The sequence below is a fragment of the Fusarium poae genome, assembly GCF_019609905.1.
Source record: "Fusarium poae strain DAOMC 252244 chromosome Unknown contig_1, whole genome shotgun sequence".
Classification (NCBI taxonomy): domain Eukaryota; kingdom Fungi; phylum Ascomycota; class Sordariomycetes; order Hypocreales; family Nectriaceae; genus Fusarium; species Fusarium poae.
This window is the reverse complement of record NW_025408659.1, coordinates 1,325,564-1,346,669: the sequence shown is the minus strand read 5'-3', so window position 1 is coordinate 1,346,669 and position 21,106 is coordinate 1,325,564. Positions and strand designations below refer to the sequence as shown.

The 21,106-nt window shown below is 47.2% G+C and overlaps 6 protein-coding genes across 6 annotated transcripts; 4 read left to right on the top strand and 2 right to left on the bottom strand.

Moving 5' to 3' along the window:
* Positions 1-5,687: 5,687 nt before the first annotated feature.
* FPOAC1_013163 (uncharacterized protein) lies at positions 5,688-6,400 on the bottom strand (the record flags this gene model as incomplete). The annotated part of the gene is made up of 2 exons (XM_044857505.1): positions 5,688-6,227; positions 6,278-6,400. The coding sequence occupies 2 exons, from the start codon at positions 6,398-6,400 to the stop codon at positions 5,688-5,690; spliced, it is 663 nt and encodes a 220-aa protein (XP_044701688.1).
* Positions 6,401-9,594: 3,194 nt separating this feature from the next.
* On the top strand, positions 9,595-9,954 carry FPOAC1_013162 (uncharacterized protein; the record flags this gene model as incomplete). The annotated part of the gene is made up of 1 exon (XM_044857504.1): positions 9,595-9,954. One exon carries the CDS (start codon positions 9,595-9,597, stop codon positions 9,952-9,954), a length of 360 nt encoding a protein of 119 aa, XP_044701687.1.
* A 1,103-nt stretch (positions 9,955-11,057) lies between these two features.
* Positions 11,058-11,417, top strand: FPOAC1_013161 (uncharacterized protein; the record flags this gene model as incomplete). Its single annotated transcript, XM_044857503.1, has 2 exons — positions 11,058-11,274; positions 11,323-11,417. 2 exons carry the CDS (start codon positions 11,058-11,060, stop codon positions 11,415-11,417), a joined length of 312 nt encoding a protein of 103 aa, XP_044701686.1.
* Positions 11,418-16,385: 4,968 nt separating this feature from the next.
* FPOAC1_013160 (uncharacterized protein) lies at positions 16,386-16,694 on the top strand (the record flags this gene model as incomplete). The annotated part of the gene is made up of 1 exon (XM_044857502.1): positions 16,386-16,694. One exon carries the CDS (start codon positions 16,386-16,388, stop codon positions 16,692-16,694), a length of 309 nt encoding a protein of 102 aa, XP_044701685.1.
* Positions 16,695-17,404: 710 nt separating this feature from the next.
* Positions 17,405-18,678, bottom strand: FPOAC1_013159 (uncharacterized protein; the record flags this gene model as incomplete). The annotated part of the gene is made up of 5 exons (XM_044857501.1): positions 17,405-17,693; positions 17,746-17,856; positions 17,904-18,121; positions 18,264-18,437; positions 18,490-18,678. 5 exons carry the CDS (start codon positions 18,676-18,678, stop codon positions 17,405-17,407), a joined length of 981 nt encoding a protein of 326 aa, XP_044701684.1.
* A 336-nt stretch (positions 18,679-19,014) lies between these two features.
* On the top strand, positions 19,015-19,825 carry FPOAC1_013158 (uncharacterized protein; the record flags this gene model as incomplete). The annotated part of the gene is made up of 2 exons (XM_044857500.1): positions 19,015-19,425; positions 19,484-19,825. 2 exons carry the CDS (start codon positions 19,015-19,017, stop codon positions 19,823-19,825), a joined length of 753 nt encoding a protein of 250 aa, XP_044701683.1.
* Between the last annotated feature and the right edge of the window lie 1,281 nt (positions 19,826-21,106).

The window sequence follows — 21,106 nt, the reverse complement described above, 5'->3', positions numbered from 1 at the left end:
TCGTAGGGACGGCAATCGACGGCTCTTATAACACGGGTACCCTCCTGCAGCTCGCAGTTGAGCAAGATATGGCAGATCTCCTGTCCCGAAAAGTCTCTCTCACCAAGCAACTTGTTCATCAGACGCGAGGCAAAAGATAGAAGTGGATTCTGGTGAGAGACATAGGGCAAGATTTGCCGCCCCAGGCCGGCATAACTGTCAGTCCGCTTCTCCATCTTACTGCAATACTTGGCTGCATAATTAATCACAGCTTGGAGGCTGGTACAGGGGGGAGATATCAATGTTGGCTAACCAGCCAAGACTCAGGCACCGGTTATAGTGGTTCATAAGGCTGTCATTCCTGGCCGCCTCGAAGGAGAAGTAGGATTGTCCTTGTCGTCGAACAACCTCAGCCGTATCTCTTGTGTCTCGCGGGAAGAAGAAGCGGCAAGAAATCTCTTCTGAACCCTTCTTCTTTCGTAGGCAGTATGCCTCACTGCAATGGTGGCGTTGGCAGCGGTTCAGAACCTGTGAGAGCCATTGAAACGTCAGGGGATGCTGTAAGGGATTTACAGCCAACGGGTTACCTTCTCCCTGCTGTAGCACTCGAGCTGGCTCAGGATTGAAAGCTGTGACGTGGAATCTCCAGATACGGGCGAACTCCTTACGTGCATCCTCGTTTTCCAGGTCGACACCGGGCGCACCGTCCATCCAGAATAGGCCATGGCAGTGGCTACTCCCACGACCCTGCCATTCGTACCTGTTCCAATAATCAGTGACGTTGAATTTCTGCTTGAGAACGATATCTCTGAATAAGCCAAACCGCCTGTAGAAGTGCCAGGCTGCAATATGTGGGTTGTCCCTGAGAAGTTTGCTAGACATGCCCATTCGCTGTTGCTCGGGCAGCTCCTGCCAGTCTTGAAACTGGGGCAAATGTTGATATAGGCTTCTCCAGTGTAGGTCTGCTGGACTGAATGTAATAAAAGCACCAGGACAGTCGAGGTTGTAGGCGTAAGACTCAAGTTCTCGACGCTTTCGGTACCAATAGGGGCGTGTCCCGCGAAGTTGTGCTGCCTGGCGGTTGATGGAATTGAGCAACTGCTGAGCTTCTGCAGATTCGGGGTTCTGGAAAGCTTCGAGTAGATCATCTCGCGTTGTTAGGCCCTGCCTTTGTTGGTATTGCTTGACGAAATAGCTGCTTTTCGCCCGTGCCTGTGCTCGCATCAGCGTGTTGAAAACCACAAACCGGAAAGTGGGATGACGGGCAAATCTGCCATCGTGCCATCGAAGGGCATGCTGTATGTAGTCCGCATACTTGATAGGCCGTAACCTTGGCTCAACGAAATCGGCTTGACCGCGAGGAAATAGTGTTGGAAAGGCTAGGGACAGGAGTGCCTGTGACTGGTTGAACTCATTGATCGGCGTCCTCTGAATGTCTGGCATATCAAGCTGACGTTGTTGCGTCGGTGGCCGTACAGGAAGCGGCTCATCGCGCTCTTCGCCGAGAACGTGCAAATGTAATGTTTCCATCTCTGTATCCTCTGGTAGCAGATCTGGCACTGCGCACTGATCAACCTCGTCTGGCTCAACATCGTCATGCTCCGCGGTACCCAAATTAGCTGAGGGAAGATCGGTGGATTCCGCAGTAGCAACCTGGTCAAGTACATCGCCATCTTCAGGCAGCACCGACATCCGTGTCTGGCAGACAGTAATATCTCGGTAGCCCGGCAGACTTGCGTATTGTGATATAAAGTGCTAAAGTGATATTCATATTCATATTCACATATTCGCAAAAAGTGTGCTAGAATATCACCCTAGCACTTTAGCACGATTGATATCACTATGGCACTCTAGCACGATTGATATCACTATAGCACTTTAGAACAATTGGTATCACTATCGTACTTTACCACCTATGCTGTCAGACATCCGCAAATCAATCAAAATTAACATCGGAGTCTTCATCGCCGCCACTATGAAAACCCGTATCAGTAATTACACCCATACCACCATAAACAGCCTTCTGGATATGGCCTTCACGCAGCCAGTTACCTATACATTCAACCTTCTCAAGATTCTCGCAACTCATTCGTTCTCTATCCCAGGAGAGAGTACGTCGACCACCAGAGAAAGCAGATTCCGGATCAGCTGATTCAGGCGCGATTGAGAGGATATCAATAGCCATTCGACTTAGCTGAGGATAAGTCTTCCGCTGATCCTTATGACACCACCATTGAAGTGGTGATCCACTTATTTTTATGGGTGTTGCCTTGATAAAGTCTTCAAGATCGTCCATACAATCACCCAGATCCTCGGTGACTTCCAACTCTTCAAGTAAAGCGTCCCACTCGTTCGGCTGCCGCTTTTGCGAAGCACATACCTCATCAACCGACTCTGCAGGTCCAGTCTCAGGCTGAGTTTTGTACTCTTCTTCCCAAATTGTACGGGCACCAGCAATGGCGTTTTCGTGCCATGACTCTGGCCAGTGGCGCTCAATGTACCTGATTCGCTTTGAAGGATCAAGAAGGAGGGCGGCAGCGTAAACAGGCGCATCTTCGGTCATCGTATAATACTTGTCGAGAATGAACCAGCCCATCTCAATTGAATGAAGGATACGGCGATCAAGCGTCTCTAGCTTCGAGTAATGTTCCTAGATTGGATAATTAGCCAAGTTAGGGTTTAGAGTCTATCAAGAGACAGCAAACCTTGTTCTTTTCATAGTGGCGTAATAAACCATCCATAATTGACAATGTTTGCGACAATGTAGAATTCTTACCCTCAGCCCATAAAGTTGCCGACGCGAATGGGTGGAGAAATCTATGTGTTTTTTCAAGGTAATCCCAATCTGATGAGTTGAGGATATTATCGTTGATCTCCTTATCGTAATCAAGCAAGAATTGCTTGATCTGTGATTGCCTTCCAGGGTTCGGATCAATTCAACGAGCATCAACCATCAATCAACGGGCGTCAGAGATGTTTCAATATCTATCAATCAATTTCATTACTCGCCAAGACATATCAATTCAACGAGATGGCATCAACGTTGATGAAGTTGATGTTTGTTGACGGCGGACTGCAGGGTAGGTGGGCGGACCGAGGCAAGATATTTCGCGCGCAACGAGACGCGTCGTTGACGCGTTCGCCAACAGCAACCACCTGACGAAATGCAGAGCTCGGCCACCATTGCTCCATCATCCACACCGTCAACGCCTTTGCGAAGCAAATCAGCCTCCCCTCATCCCCACGCTCATGATGCCAACTTTACAGGTTCTGACCCCCTGGACCTTACTGACGAGGATCATGATTTCGTCTTCGAACGATTCAAAGGCTACACCCTCAGTGAACGCAGGTCATCTACAAGACAATGGGTATGGAAGTTCGGCTTCGATATCTCAAAGGCGGGCAACAGTGCCACATGGGTCTGCGGCTTTTGCGTTAAGAAGCGAGACCTTCGACCCTCACACTACGACGCTCGAAACCTCAGCAACGTTGAGCTACATCTCTCGAGCTTCCACAACGTGCGCAACGCGAGCGCGAAGCGAACCGTACCGAATACTCTGAAACGTCCACATGACATGGCGGATCAGATGTCGGTCGTTTCGTTCTTTGGCCTCGACGTCAACGACGCGAATCAGCAAGCTATGGCGAATCGACTGGTTGCCTCTTTCAACAAGGAGGAGTTCCAACGCAAGATGGTCAAGTGGATGGTCAGCGCCAACCTGCCCTTCCGCACCGCGCAACATCCCTTTCTTCGCGAAGTCCTCGAGTATCTCAGCCCTTCGGTCGGCATCCAACGCGCGCACATCAGCGACAAGAGCGTGCGGGCGATTGCGTTTCGCGAATACGAGAAAAACAAGGGGCTGGTAGCCAAGACGCTTCAGGAGAGCCCTGGTCAAGTTCATCTTGCTTTTGATGGCTGGACTTCAACAAACGGCCTCTCACTCTATGGTGTCAGTGCCGTATATCGCGACCGACAGGCACAACCCCACAAAATTGTGCTTGGTCTGCCTGAAATGGATGGCAGGCATACTGGGAAGAATATCGCCGCTGCGGTTCTCGAAGTCATCAGCTCCTACGATATCGAGAAGAAGATCGGATATTTCACTGTCGACAATGCATCGAACAACGATACGGCTTTGGCGGAAATCGGGGATGCCCTGGGCTTTCATTGGCCAGAGCGCAGAGTTCGCTGCCTGGGTCATGTTATAAATTTGGTTGTAAAGGCCCTTCTTTTCGGCCAAGATTATGAGTCTTTCGAGCGGGATGTTAACGATGGCCTGCTTACTGTGCAGCGCGAACACGAGCAGTGGAGGAAGAGAGGACCCATTGGGAAGCTTCACAACTTCTGTCAAGAAGTCAATCGGTCAGACCTATGGACGAGGAAGCTTATCTCGGCCCAGGAGCACCGCATTCGAGAGGCAGCAGAAGACTCTGGGTTCAAAGCCCATAAACCAGTTAAGGTTGTCACCGACAATGCCACCCGATGGCTTTCGCAATTCTACATGATGCAACGCGCGCTTCGACTAAAGCCTTTTTACGATACCTTCATATTCGAGGCTAGGGCACATTTCGACTCTGAGAACCGAACAAGATGCGGCAACTTGAGGAAGGGCGTCAGAGAACCCTACTTTCTCCAGGAAGGCAATAGGCTGGAAGAGAGTGATTGGGAGGCAATACAAGCTCTCCATGACATCCTTCTCAATTTTGAGCTTGTCATCAAATCCCTGCAGGGCGACTCCCAGTCTCGCGAGAAACAGCGAAGCCTTGGCGAGGAAGCCATTGACCAGATTCATGGCGCAAGTTGGGAAATCCTTGATGCATATGAGTTTCTCCTCGACGGCCTCGAGACTGCGAAGGGCATCGTGGCAGGTCTTCCTGAAGGTGATCATTTGGTCGTGAACGTCAACAATGCGTGGAAGAAGCTCGATTCCTACTACGCGAAGGCGGGTGAATCACCATTGATCTACGCTGCCGCGGTTCTGAATCCTGGGAAACGTTGGGACGCTTTCGACGGGTGGTACGAAGATCACCCCAACTGGATCGACGCAGCGAGGCAACAGGTGTACCGCCTATGGCGTGAACAGTACAAAGATTTGCCGATTGACGCTGAAGACGTCCTCGAGCCGCCTAGGAAAGCCCTTCGTCTTTCGACCAACAAATTCACAAACTTCAAAAAGCAAAGGCGAGACGTCAGCGGGCAAACGTCAGCCTCCTTGTCACCATGTGCGTCGCCAGCGGCAACTGGAGCCGGATGAGTTTGAACTATGGGAGCATGATCACGCTGCAGGCGATAAGCATGTGGAGGACCCGCGTCTTTACTGGCACAAGAGAAGGCAAAAATACCCTCGGCTATCACGCATGGCTCTAGATCTACACACTGTACTTCCCATGAGTGCTGAGGTCGAGCGTCTGTTTAGCGTCACCGGTCACATGGTGGTTCCTCTGCGCAACCGACTGCATGCCGATACTCTTTCACTCTGTCAGACCATCCGGAGCTGGTACCACGCTGGTGTGATCCAGGATCTTGATCCAATGTTGAAGTGGACGGGCAACATGATACCAGATGTCGAAGAATCTGAGGATTAACAGCTAGAGGCTTGGCTTGTCAGCAAATATGGGTGCAACACCTATCAACGGATACCAACATCTATCAATCAATGTCGTTTGTTTATCAACTTCTATCAATCAACCCACCTGTCATTACGTAATCATCTATTATCTATCAACGAGGTGTTATATTGATGCTCGTTGAATTGATCCGAACCCTGTTGCCTTCTGATAAGATTATCGATCAGCTTATACCAAGAGTTCCATCGGGTGTCGTTATCGATCCCAAGCCGCAAGCCTACTCGATCCTCCCATAGATCACTGTGGATAGATGAATTTCGAAGCCAGACCGCAATGTTATGTAGTTTACGCATCGCCGGGATGGTTTGCCAGCCTCTGAAGTTGTCATCCTTGAAATCGGGGGGCTTCCGAGCGGCCCTTTTAGCCTTTCCCTTCCATATCTTACTGAAAGACTGTTCTTGCTGTCCCGAACCTTCAGACCGCGATGCTGGCTCGTTGGCGGATATATAATATAGTGTGAAGTAGAATTGTTCGTACATCTCGGCGCCGGTCACGTCGCTAGCAGCGGCAAGTGCTGCGCGTAAAGCTTCTTTCGAGGACGCAAGGAGAAAGGCTTGAAGGGAGAGATTTATGATATGAGCGATGCATCGGATTCGACGCTGGCTGGGATGGAAAGATACCTAGACTCAGTTAACCAACTACCTATTAATCGGCGTTCTAAATAGCATACACCGTATTTATCCTGTAGCATTTGTGAGAGATGTTTCAAATAGGTATCGTTTGAAGTAGCATTATCGCCGGTATGATAGCCGATTTGCTTCGCAATACCGTATTCTTCGATTGCTTCCGCCATTAGAGTTGCTTGGCGCCCGCCATTGTGGCTGTATCGACATTCAGGCATAGCTAGCAGGGCCTTTTGAAGTCGATAGCCATTATCAACCCATCTAGCGCATACTGCTAAAATGCCATGCCGATGAGGCGATGTCCAGAGATCGGTCGAGAGATGGATCTTCGATACGGACGCCTAAAGCTTTGCTTTCAATTGGGATCGGTATAAGTCGAAAGTAGTGGTAATATGACGCATCGCCGCGTCGCGGGACGTGAGGAGAAGATCCTCAATAGCCGGATTGCATGCCAATATGATATCCTGCATCTCATCCCATTTCACCGCGGAGAATGGTAAACGACGGCGTGTGAGCAGACCGACAATCGATTCTATATATTGCTGTCGGTTAAAGACGCGGCGTAAAGTGGCATCTGATGGCCGACTCTGAAAAAAATTGTCCATCCGAGGCTGCTTTGACGGCCGGGTAATAATATCTGTGTCGTGCTCGTCTACGGTACTGGCCTCCGTCTGAATAATAGAGGCATGCTTCCTTTTCGCGTGGTAAATAGCATTGCCACGCTTTCCATTTGACCATGGACTATCTGGGGGACAATGAAGGCATCCATACATAACACGACCAGACGTCTTTCGTTTGCCAGATGGCCTTAGTTTGGCCTTCTCTGGATGAGTGGTGCGGAAAATGACGTCGAAGCTAGATGATTCGAAGGGCAGATCATCGGGTGATGCTCTAGTCTGTGATCGAGTAAGGGTATCAGTGATAACTTTTGAAGATGAACTCACAATTCAATATTGAAAGTCGAGGCAGCAGACTGCCAGACAGCGCGCTCTTACTAGGTACCGGTAACTCATAATCTAATGATGATCGGAATGATTGTCTTCTGTCTCTTTATCATCATGGTTGTTCTTGCTCTCCTCCTTCTTATAGGTAAAGAGGCGGGGTATGATACTAGACCTGCTGACCCTGCAACAGACCTGTAACACTGTTCTGATGATTCACGCGTAATCGTGTGACACCGTTTCCTGTGGCTGCATATGCAACACTTATCATCCATGCTACTTCTCCAATACCAGGGATGGATATCTTACGAACGGGAATTGAATTGATAGACTAATTCGATGCCAAGTCTTTATCGAATCGAACGGGCCCAAATGTTCGATCGAAATCGGTCGATTCGGTCGAACGAGTGGCGCGGTTCGCTGAAACTCTCATTTCTTGAACGCGTCAACCGACCCCTGACGCTACCTGACGCGATCGAGCTTGATTTGCTGTCTTGAGTGCCCAGGCTATGTGGATGTGCTAAGATGTGTTAGTGTATACATCTATACCGCCGAGACTTACACGTCAGGATAGGTATCGTGCAACTGCAGCAATCATATTTCCCCGCAGCCCATAAACGACTGCTTTCTAAATTTCAACGGTAATTTATTGAATGAAACCATTTCCCAATTCCCATAAGGACTATGTCCAGCGTGGGGGAGGTTGAAAAGCGAATCTTTGTGACCATGAAATGCGACTAATATTGTTTAGAGGGTACTTGCGCAAGTGTGGGGGAATACGTGAGCACTCTGGTATCTTTCAAGCACTGAGATATAGGGTAGGCCCGACTTGTAAAAACACGATGAACTTCAAAACATGCTGATTTTCCGTAGATTGGAAGTAATGCAAAAGCTAATTAGAGTAGATCCAACAAAAGTAGATAAGATTATCTAATCTTATCTGATAAGCATGCCACACGGCCGATAGCATTTTAGCTATCGTGATATCACATTTAGCTGAAAAAAAGTGTGATATATATTCACGGTGATATATATCACTTTAGCATATCACAATACGCAAGTCTGGTTGTACTCTTGAATGATCTTATATCGGACAGCGGTGGCACTCAAGTTGGCGTGTTGGATCGAAACGGAGGGGTTCAAATAGCCGAAGATTTCTCGGAGGACGGGGTTCTCGGCGAAGGAAAAGGACTGGTTGCTGCTGACGATCAACTCGACTAGCATACGCTGAAAGTGTTGCTTATCAAAGCGTGAGATAAAGCTATTCGCGATATTCTGTTCCGTAGGCTTGTTGACGTCCAGTTTCAAAACAGAGGCAATAGTCGGCTGGTTCGATTTCAGTACGCATTCGGATTTCAGCTGTGCTGTGCTCTTTTTCTCTCCCTCTGGTGCTGGTGTTTTGTGTTCACGCCATAGATGATTTGCCGCGTTCTGGAGACCTGAAGAGGTAAAACTCGCGATAATGGGACGATTTCCGAGGATACAGTCCTTGCAAGCCCATTTGCGTAAGCCATGACGTTGAATATCGTAGCCAAAGTCCCACAGCCAAGAGCTAGTATCACGAGCGCGTTCTGACCAAGCCCAGCCTCTGAAATGGTGAAAAAAACGGTCTTCGAGGTGCTGCTGTTGGCCTGGCTGGGTGGCTGGCATCGTCAGTTTTTATTTTGGCAAAAACAACAGCAGGAAATCTTAGAAAACGCGATCAATAGGGGGTAGTGTCTCGTATAATGCTATAAGATTAGCTGTAGGGGTGATGGATCTCGGCTAACTTGGGTCCAGCTACCTCGATTTAATAGGCAATTATATACCAAAATAAGTACTATGAACCGTACAAGGTCAGTGAGTATCCCACGATACCTAAATCCACCTAAATCCACTCCACTACATCCACTTTCAGGTCCAAGTGTAGTGGATTATTACGTAATCTGAGCGCCGACGAGTGGATGTAATAGAGATGGACCACTTATATGTGGTCCACGTGGATTTGCAGTGTAGTGGGTTCGAGCCTTGACCGGATGATCTTTGCTGTATAGTGAAAGGATCTACATATAGTGTGCCTGAGCGTAGCCGAAGGAATCGTAGGATCTCGCTAATTGCTCGAAACGAAAAATGGAACGAAGAATATACCTAACTGAAATGGACCCTTGCCAAGAAACCAACCTTACTACACCGCCGAACAGACCATGTGGGATATACGACAGCTCTAAGCGACCTCGGAATTGACCCATTTTCAGGCTGAAAACGAGAAGGGACTGTACCGAATAGCAATCACAAGTGTATATAAGAAGGCAGAAAACTCCCAGACAAACACAACAACTCACAGCAACTCACAACAATTCTCTCTCAATATCCACTCTACAGAACAATCCTCACCAACCTTCAAAATCTCCCAGCTTATATCTTCTTATAACACCACCACCACAATGAAGACCACCATTTTCACATCCGCCGCCGCTGCTGTCCTCGGCTTCGCCACCAGCACTGTGGCCAACCACTGCAGCTGGGATTTCTATGAAGGCCCCATCGTCAAGAAGTGGCTCGTTATCGGCTCCGGCGTTGACGACATCCCTGGCAAGTGCGGCGGCTTCTGGGACAACATGAACAACAAGAACTTCCACGGAGCCTGCGTGCTCTCCAGCACCAACTGTGGCGAAGATGCCAACGGAGACATGGTCATCAACTTCATGTCGGGCTCTGGCTGCAACGGCGGTCACGTTGAGTCTGCGTGGTGGGAGGCGACTAAGAACAAGTTCGGCGCCATCAAGTGCGGAATCGCCAAATAGACTGGGACTCGACATCTCTTTGGAAAGGAGAGAACCTATACTGTTATTCACTCTAGACAAAGCTAGTTCGCGTCTGAACATTGCTCAAGACAAATGCCGACACCGGCGAACCACATTTGGAGAGCGAGGAGGGGGTGGGCTTATTTAAGGGAGATGGGCTCTATGAGGAATCAAGGACATAGCTTTAGACTATCCTATTAATATTGGAATACTCATCTTCCCAGCACAAGTCGTTCTATAGTTTGTTACACTGTAGTGACATATCCCGATGTTGAGTTGACCAACAAGTTGATACTTCTTCTGATACTTAGTTGAATTTGCGTCTCCTATAAACAGGAATCCGATACTTTTTGAGGTAGGCAAAGAGCTCCATAACGTAAGTATTAGCCAAAGCTTTATTACAAGAGAATAGCCGGGGTCACAACAGTTGATAAAGTATTACTGTTAGTAACTTGTACTACCTTGACATTTCCGTCTTATACATAGAGATTCCGTCTGTGCATCAAACAAGGTTATATTAACCCTAGTTGCTAGCTGGGGTCCTTGGCCATGCTGAAATTACTCAATATCCCGAAGTAGACATAACTTTCTGTGTCAACCTCCAGACTGCATTGTCAGATGACAGCCTTGAAGTGGAGTCCGATATGAATTATGCCCCTTTCATTCAATGACAAAGACAAAAGCCGTTGTGCTGAACAAGTAACGAAAGACCTCAATCTAAAGAACCCTGAGGTATAAACTGAGCCGAACTGTCTAATTAGTCCTGCTGCAAATAAGAACTGGCAGCGGTGTGTCAGCAGACCTTAATGGCCGCCAATAGTTTAAATTGTGGAACTCGTATATGTATAGTAAGCGGGTTCTAAAGCATGTCAGCAGTCCAGATTGAGTAGAGCTGAATAACCTCACTTCCGACTGGACCAACTGAGACATTATACTCCATTCTGTTCGTTATGAAATCCAAGTGCTAGTCATGATTCCATGGGGCAATATAACGCACTAATACTTTTATAAATATTCGCTTCAATACCTCTTGTTTTGAGTTTTTCAATACTCAGATCAACCATTGACTTCGCCTATCGCAACAAATACCCGTCTAATCAAACATGAAATTCACTTCCTTTACAGCTGCCCTAGCCGGGCTCACCTCCGTCAACGCTGCTTGGGAATCCATCTACCTTGTCAACTCCAGAAAAGGCAATGAAATCTCCAGTGGCTGCGCGTACTACGTGGACAACGCTGGGGCGTGGGGTAGACGGCCTGACGACTACACCGATGTTACTCATGGGACTCATCATGTTTGGGAAGGCAAACGTACAGCCTGTATGTCTCATATCCAGAACTTGAAGACTCTAACCTAACTTTTACGAGGTCGATTTGGCAGTGGTGTTACCTTTAATGTCGACATCAATGCCAATGCATTCGTGTTGGAAAATCCGGGGATCCCCCTTCCTTTCAGGGTTTAGACTGTCAGACTGAAAGTCCTAGATTTAGAGTTCAAAGTCCTAGATGAAATCATCTAGAGATATAAACCCGAGAAGAACTCTCATATCAATAATGAACAATCAAGTTTTATAAAATACATTTTCACCCAGCACTACTGCGCAATATAAACATTAATTCGAGCAAAGGTACAACGCCTGGGTCGGAGGAGGAAACAATGGATTCAAGCAGTTCACTTGCCACAAAACTCACGACAGGGGTGTCACTGTTCCAACCTTGTATACTGTAGATGGTTGGACCGTCCAAGGTATCTATTGGTGCAGAGAGTATGTTGGGGGTAAGAGGGATTGGGTTGCATCATACATGGCTATATGAATATTCACACCGATTTTCTTATATTCATATTATATTCAACTTATCTACCAAAACACATATTCATATAACATATTCATGCATATTCATATAAGGGTTCACGTGATGCCAAGCTAATTACTGCAGTGAAGTGAGAGGAATCTATTGGTGTAGCTATATAGCCCGAAAACTTCTCAAACGCTCCCGTTTGGCCTGTTCGCTATTAGATATCACCCTCTATGGCCTCTGGATCACACGGGAGGCCTATCCCACACTCAGCTGACGGTCTAATATGTCCCTCTCGCAGCCAGTTGCCGATACACTCAATCTTCTCAATGTTCTCAATCAACAATCGTAACCTATCCCACCTAGCTGTGCACCTAGCCCCTGAAAAGGTCCGCTCTGGCTCTGCTGATTCTGCTGGTACAGACAAGATATCGATAGCCATGCGGCTAAGCCGTGGATACGCTGTACGAATGTCCTCACTACACCACCATTGAAGGGGCGTAGTATCCTCTGCAAGTGCGATAGGAGCCTCTGAGATAAAGCTATCGAAATCATCCTTGCCCCGTGCTCTAGCCATCGTCTTATTTCGCACCTCTAAGCGAATCTTTGAGAGCATCGTATCCTTCTTTCGCTTTAATAATGCAGGCACAGCCAAAGACTGCTCTGAGAGATGTATCTCGACATCGTGATTGTATTCTTCTTTCCAGAGACAACGGGCGGCGGCAAACGCGCCCTCGTGCCATTCCTCGGGCCAACATTCTTCAATATAGCTCTTGCGTTTAGAAGGATCGAGAAGGAGGGCCGCGGCATATACGGGGACATCCTCGGTCATAGTGTAATACTTATCGAGTATGAACCAGCACATATCGATAGAGTGAATTATACGATCATCGCGATTGCTCGGCTGCGAGTAGTGGGCCTAGTTAGCTGATTAGCATGCCGTATACGCTATAGATAGAGCAGAAAGATGTAAAACTTAGCCATATACCTTCCACTTTTCGCAGTGTCCTAGGAGAAGGTCCAGCAGCTCAAGTGACTGTGGGATTGATGCCATAGCGCCTTCAGCTTCCAACGTGGCCTCATAGAAAAGTTGAAGGAACTCTAGCGTTCTTTCTAGCATTTCCCAATCCCTACTGCTAAGAGTATTGCCTTCGAGATCATTATCATGTTCAGCGGTAAACTGGATGATCTGTGGCTTCTTCTTTAACGCAACAGTGATCACTCTATGCCATGAGGACCACGTGATATTATCGATGCCTAGTTGCTTACCTACAGCATCGTACCACTGATCGTTGTGTAGAGCCGAGCTCCGTATATAGACTGCAAGAGCATGAAGCTTTGCTAGCGCTGGAATGCCTTGCCAGCCAGCGAAGCGCTCATCGACGTTGCTGGCTTGCTGATGCGTAGTTGTGGCTCGCTTGCCTCTCGCGTGTGTAAGTTTTCTCGTGGGCTGCTCCTGCCGCCCCTCCTGCCGTTGTTCTTGATGCGTCGTGGTGTCCGAATGTACCACAATCTCCGCCGGATCCAGCTCATGCAATTGCTGCGAGAACTCCTCAAGCATAGTTGAACCGGGCTCATCGGCAGTAGCTTCTAGAGCCGCTCTAAGAGCCTCTTTTGAGCGAGCGAGAAGGAATGCTTGTAAGGCGAGATTGATAATATGGCCGATGCAGCGGATTCTGCGGCGTTTGTGAGGGTACTCAGCCTATACTATAACTCAGTATAGGCTACAGCTCTATTAGCGGCTAAGAGTAACTTACACCTGATTCCGCCTCCAAAATCTTTGATAGCTCCTCTAAACAGGTGTCGTTTGATGCAGCATTATCGCCTATATAGTAGCCGAGGCTTTGAGCAGTAATGTTGAACTTCCGTAGCGTACCGGCGACCAACTCAGCCTGCGTAGCACCAGAATGGCCGTATTTGCACTCTGGCAGTCCTAGTAATGCTTTCTGAAGCTTGAAGTCCTCATCGACCCACTGAACGCATACAGCGAGTACGCCATGGCGATGTGGCGATGTCCAGAGATCAGAAGATATGTGTATCTTCGACTGTGTTGTTTGAAGCCTCTCGGCAAGTTGTGAGCTGTATAACGAGTAGTTCGAGTTGATATAGCCCATATCCTGCTTTCGATCGTTGATGAGAAGGTCCCCGATGGCTGGATTACATGCCAGAGCCAGATCTCGCAGTTCGGAGTGCTCAACTGCCGAAAAGGGCAGCCTGCGCCTCGTTAGAAGCCCCACAACTGCCTCAATATAGGCTTGCTTATTAAAACAGTTGCGGAGAGCAGCCTGCGAAGGACGAGAGACGATATACGAATCGATAGCGCCAGACAAAACACCCGAGGCAAATGTACTAGGAGTATCATTAGCAGCCTCGCTTGCTCTTATAAGGGCTCGGTGAGCCGTTTCTGCATGGTGTATAGCGTTGCCAGGCACTCGATTTGACCATGGAGGATTCTGACAGTGAAGACAAACGTAAGCACGGTGTCCCTTGGTCTTTCTGCGCTTCGGGCCAAGCTCAGCTTGGAGATGTTTTTCGGGATAATGACGTTATCCCTGTTTAACATCAAGGAGATGGGGGACAATCTGTTGGCAAACAAGAGAAGAGGCGTGAAAGACATATGGAAGAGCGTTAAAAGGGACGGCAAGAAGCAGCAAGCCTTACAATCGACTACTGGCTCGGTAGATCAGTGTATTATAGTCAAACCGTAGCTGGTAATATATGTTACCAAGGATGAACAGGGACGGAGAAGACCGTACTTGTAAGTTTGCAGAGCGCGTGTTGGTTGGACCAATTGGGCGCTGGGAAGTTGGGTGGTGGCGCGCCCGGGTACCCATGAATTCGCCGCCTTAAACCGCTCGTCCGCAGCGAATTTGGGCAACGAATCCCAGCAAAGAGCAAAGTCGTGACTCCCGAAAGGAAACTGGATGTATTTCAAGGGAAGCTATTGGCTCCCGCTCAACTGTTAAGGTGTGGTAGAGCGGACTAGCTCACCGCCTTCTGTGGAGTGGCCTGACGGGGCCGACGAGCCTTTGGACCAATGAGAAGCGCAAAAAGTGCGGCACCCGTAAGCTTGCGGCACCTGTATCAAATGAATGAATGAATGAATTTATTCCGCCCGGGAGGATACGCCTCATAGGGCCCACAACATTAAGTCTCATCAAAGTGGTGCGGCACCCCTATCAATTGCCATCCAGATATCCAAATAAGATCCAAATCGATCCAAATCAAATCAAATCAAATCAAATTAGGCCCCCGATTTGATTTGATTTATTTGTTTGCAAGCCTGCATTCTGTGACTCGCGAGCCGATGTCCAAGCGCTGAGTTGAAAACTGACAGCGCCAGTCGATCGCACCTGAAAGCTGATTAGCTTTGGTCTCATAAACCTAGTATATCATTTCACAAGACCAACACAAAATGACCATACGGCGCAAGTACAATATTAGAGCTGAAAACACGAGCAACGGGCTGAGCTCACCAACAATTTAAGACACTGGTATTTGTCTTATTAAAACTGTCAGAAGCACACTAATAATGATCAAGTTTTCATTTTCCCTCTACTTACAAACAACAATGGCCAAACCGTTTCAGCAAGACTCCGACGGCTCGGTGTCCCACGCGATGCTGCCATCCCAATCCGCAACATCACGCCAGTCCTGTGACGGTCCCGAAATGCATGTTGTGCCTGTCAATCGAGGCTTTAGTGTGGTGAGTAATACCTGCTTCCAATTACCGCATAACTAACCATAGCACCCCCGATGCTAGATTTGCATGACATCGCAAAGAATGATACATATTCTTGATCAACTGTTGGGCCAGTCCATGGTAGCATCGGATACTGTTGAGCGCTTAGAAGAGATGGAAAGTCTGGTAGAATTGATGGGGCGTGAAGCTCAGCACATAGCCAGGCAGCTGAATATGCCGAGATAAAACTTAAGTAGGGTAGACCCCTTAATGAAACAGACGACAAGCTAAGCCTCCCAAGCCAAGTGTGGAGACAAAGTTGGTGCTCTGTGTCTTTCCGATATTGATCTGCACTTGCAGGCATCTTCATTGACGCTGAACGCGACTCTGTCAAGCGAGAGACGCAAATCGTTCTGGTGCAAAAGCATTCTCAATTATTTGCATGCCATACGCAGTGTTTGCTAATAGGCTAGCCCTTAATAACAGAGCCTATAAGTCCTGGTTATCTAGACTTACTCACCACCACTCCGTCGTACACCCCACCACCCCCGCACACTTGTGATAGCATCACTTCATAGAATGTATGTAACTGGCTTCAAATAATTCTACAATTATATATCTTTATTCAATTAAGCTGAGATTTTGCATACTGGCTAAGCGACATGTATAGCATCTGAATTATTTTTCTTGGCCGAATCTGTCGCCCTTTTCTTCGCCTTTTCATTCAAATTGTGTAGTACATTCCTTTCTGCTCGATCCCTCGCCGAGATGATGTTGTCAATTGAAGGGAAAGATCCATTTGGGTCAAATTGAACTGGGACTCGGCCGTAACTTTCAGACCTTTGACGAATATATTATGTTTCGGCATATTAATGTCGGCTTTGAGTAGATTGCTATCTTTCTTTAACACGACTTGATAGTGAGAAAATTTTAGTAATATCTCAGCAGTATCATGGAATCCTTTATGCGATGGGATTACAACATCCAGCTCTCTCCTGCAGAAATTGCAAGAAGTCAGGCTTACCGCAAGGCCGCAGGTGCCGCTATGTCATTCACCAACGACTACTTCTCGTGGCATTCCGAGAAAGCCAGCACTGGTGGTCGAGCGCAAAACGCCATCCCATTCGCAATAAACTTATACAGCTTGACAGAGAATCACGCAAGAGCGTTAGTTAAGGGGCTTGTTATTGATGCTGAGGAGGAAACTCGCAGACTCGGATTTGAGCTGACTCTTAATGCCTCGGAGGAGATGTTAAGGTAAATAATACATTCTAGGCTAACTAGACTATTATACAATTGACTGACACCAGGTCCTTTGTCCAGATATATTGAGGCGATGGTTTATATGCTGGGAGGTCACTTATACTGGAGTGCGATATGTCCAAGATATAACTCTCCTACTGAAAGAGGTTCCTCTGATGAATAGATAATAACTCTGGGAACTACCAGGAGACGATTAATCAGTCATCGGCCAAGACACTATATACTAGAGATTTGAACATACATGTTACATTTACCACATCAGTCTCCCCCTGTCCACTCTTCATCAACGTCCCACTGTGAAAACCTAGATCTTTCCTTTATCACACTTTTTATTCCAATAACTAGTAGACTAATGGGGACGTACCTCAGTAAACGTATAACGTCAAGCTAGAAGTCCAACTGCAATACAACGTAGGCTGGCCTTGGGTTTGCACTTCATTATTAAGACACATTGCTAGCGCTTCAATATCTGAGCTGAATCAATGCAACTACTATCCCTTATTACCCAAGTCCTAACGAGACAATGGTGTACCCGAATCCCCACTAACAACATTTATATTAGCGCTGCCGGAATGATTCTTGATTCTAGAGTAAGATGAAATTATTAGTCTATTGAGATATAAATTTGCCTAGTTATACGAATTCTGAAAGTCAGATCACACAGTTTACTGACTTCTATCTCCATTTGGCAGTCAATAATGCCCAAACTCATTGAGGTATAGCAATTGAATCTCGAGACTGCCCACGAGCGTTATCAGAATGCAGCTCATAGTACGCATGCTTCGTCAGCTCAACCTCATCCGCATTCGATGGGAGGACTCTGTCTGTTAAATGTCTTGAAGTTTGACGAGATTTATTTCTCCAAGTACCTGCTCCATTGGAAGTCGGCTTTGATGGATCGCTGTTTCCAGTTGAACTCAATTGTTTCAAGCCGAGCTTGTTCCAAACAAATCTAATCAGCGGACGCAGTGTTGGGAGGCAGCAACATATGACAGCACTGCCAGCGTCAGCATTACATTTGGAGTTGTTTGAGAAGAGAAATGAAATACCTATAGACTTCAAGACCGGTCCAGATCATCAGATCAACAGTACCCCAGGTTGGATCTGTCAGATCTACTGTGATGACTTTGGTGAGGCGAATGATGGTGATAAAGCAAGCACTTATCTATTCAGCATCTGCTGGTGTAGTAACTGGGGATATACTTACAAACTGCCAAAGACTAGCATGATTGCAATCAAGATCTTGTGGTACAAAGGTACCCTGAGTGTCCAAATGTACGGGAGAGGAATGATCATTAGACCAAAGTCACTGATGATACCACCAATCGCGACTCCGACGTAGAATTTCGAAAGGTCGATGCAATTCTGGTTCGTGCCATCCCAGAAGCTGGAAATAGGCCAACAAGTGCGAATTGAAGGAACATACTATCGCATGTCAGCATTGTCTGTGACGCTTGGTTGTGGTCCGTCTTGCCGTCGAGATGGCCCAAGCAATAATAAAAAAGATGAACCCGTGAAGGAAATATCGCATACTCGAGACACCAAAGATATGGTAATAAAACGCCACCAGTGACAGTCTTGCACAGGCCAAAGCCGTTGTGTACATGATCTCGTTCGCGATGATAGCCTTGAAAAAGTTTTGGATGTTGTTTGGGTCATCTTGCATCACCCAAGCAAGATGCCTCCCTAGGCCAAACCGAAGCCAAAGCATGCTCGTGATGAAGACTCCCACGGTGTTAAACTTCCAGAATTGTTATTGTCTGCATCTGGTTTTGGAGAAGCAAACAACTTACCGCAGCGAAATATGCAAGCCAGTCGTCCCAAGACAATGTTTTCTTGGATATTCTCGACGAAAAGAACCGACAAGGCACAATTATTATCATCAAGATAAAAAACGAAATATGAGTTGCATAAACCTCATTCTGTCGACTTTCGTTGAGAAACGCCTCATCGTAGGCAACATCGTCTCCATTAGCGGCCATTTTGTTAGTTCATACAAAGAAATCATTAAGAAAAGGACTAAGAAGTTAGCTCCAAGGCACTTTGGAGCAGATAAGGTAAAGCCAGTCTGTCAGTCTGGAACGATCTTCGGCTGTAACTCCTACTACGATTGGAAATAAGGTTTAAAGTAAGTCTCGACAACTAGGGTGTGCTAGCGGGGCATGACTCGCTGCTGCTGATAGTGGAAATTTGAAAGCGAACTGAATGGGTCAATGTCTCACAGTCTCTCGAAAAGCATAAATCCTCGTTGCGCCACCAACAAACATATCATCTGTGCGGTTACATTCTCACACCTTTTCTTCTCTTCATTTTCCAACATGCTTCCAACTATCGTGGCTGTACCAGGTGCATGGCACACCACCGCGTCATTCGAGCCCGTGAAGAAAGTCTTAACGCAAAGGGGATACCATTTCGTTAGCCAAAATGCACCGGGACTATACGACGCAAACGGGACATGTCAAGATGATGCAATGTCTTTACGGACCAAGATTCTACTTCCTCTTGTTGATGAAGGCAAGGATCTTGTTGTGCTGATGCATTCTTATGGCGGGATGTATGGTTCGCAGGCTGTCCAAGGGTTAAGCAAGAAAGAACGAGAACAAGCTGGTAAGAAAGGTGGCGTGACAGCCCTGATCTATGTGTCGGCTGTGACACCAATTGAGGGAAAAACGACATTGGACATGATGGGCACGGACTCGAAGAATCTCCCTTCATGGGTGGATTACAATGTATGTGACTCATCATGCCTGACCCTAGTCACCTCCGAGACTAATGAACTGTATTCAGGAAACAACCGGCTGGGTCAAATTCACAGGGGCTAAGGAAACAATGTATCACGATATTCCCGACGAAGAAGCCGATTATTATATTTCACTGATTAAAGATCAAGCCTTGAATAGCATGAACACGCCAATTACTTATTCTCCGCTCACAGATGAGAACTTCAAAGGAAAGGCTGGTTACATTGTTTGTGGGGCTGATTGTGTTGTGCCTCGAGCGGGTCAGGAGACGTATGCAGCTGTAGGGGGTATCGGCAGGGTAGTCACAGTTGAGAAGGCGAGCCATGCGTTCTTCGCTACTGCGGCTGAAGAGATTGTCGACGCAGTTCTTCAGCTGGCGGAGGGATGAGAGTCGCATCCCTGCATAGCTGGTTGGTTACAATAATATTTAGAGACTGATATCTCGCTTACTAAAAGAATAGCGGTGTCATCAGCTGAACTCATGGCAAATAGCCTGGTGGATTCGGGAGCAAGGGTAACGCCGGATACCCACAAACCGGCCACCCTGATTTCCACCCAACCACCCAATTTATGATATATTGAAATGATCACAGCACAACCAATTTATATCGTATGAATTTATAAAATATACCAATCAATTCAGAATGACGAAATTTACCGAAAAAGACATGCGCACCGCAATTCAGGCCGTTGTGGAAGGATCTTCTGTGAACAAAGCAGCCGCGGCTCATGGTGTTACCCGTTCAACGCTCCAAGACAGGATCAAAGGCACCACAACACCAAGACAAGCAAATGAGCATAGACAAAAGCTCTCACCGATACAGGAGAAGAGACTGAGAGACTGGATTTTAGTCCAAGCCGACCTAGGATGCCCAGTATCACATCAGCAAGTCAGACACTTCGCGTCACAGATAGCTATACGCAACGGCTTCCCAGATGGCGTCGGAAAACACTGGTTAGAGTCTTTTATGGATAGAAATCAAGATATCAAGACTTTGCCGGGTAAGCGTATGGATTCAGAACGATATAACGGAGCTTCTACTGAACTTAATAAGTTCAACTTATCAAGGCGTTCTTTATGTTATTAACGATGCCGGCGGTTCAACTAGTCAAGCAGGTTACGTCGCGCTGGCGAGAATGGCGTGAAAGCTGTAGAAGGCGCTGGAGACGACCTAAAATTTCCATCATCGTCAACAGCAGTGATGGCGTCAGAATCTGACAAAATACTCATCCTGAACTAGTTACACAATGCAATCGGTGTAGCTGTTGAAATCGATGTGGAAGTTGGAGGCAGAATTGAGGGCAGAACAGAGGCTAAAAGGAGGTGCCACACATAGCCTTATTAGTTACGGGTCGCTGTTAGGATTTATACCAATCCGCAGTTACAGTCACTAACGGTGGCTAGTAGACCCACTTTATATCAACGAAATCAACGAGATCCATCAATTTCAAGGTAATATTGAGTTGGGCAGCTTACTAATAAAATCCTCCATTGAGTTGGTTGAGTTGGCCGTTGATCAACTCGTTGTTTGGGTCTCTGACTAAGGACCCAAATAAGGACCCAAAGAACCCCCACCGCGTCAGGATCACCTGCAAGGACGAGAACGAGCATGGGATTGTAAAACGCGTAGCGGAAACAAAACTGGCCCCAGGAGCCGGATCCTACGAG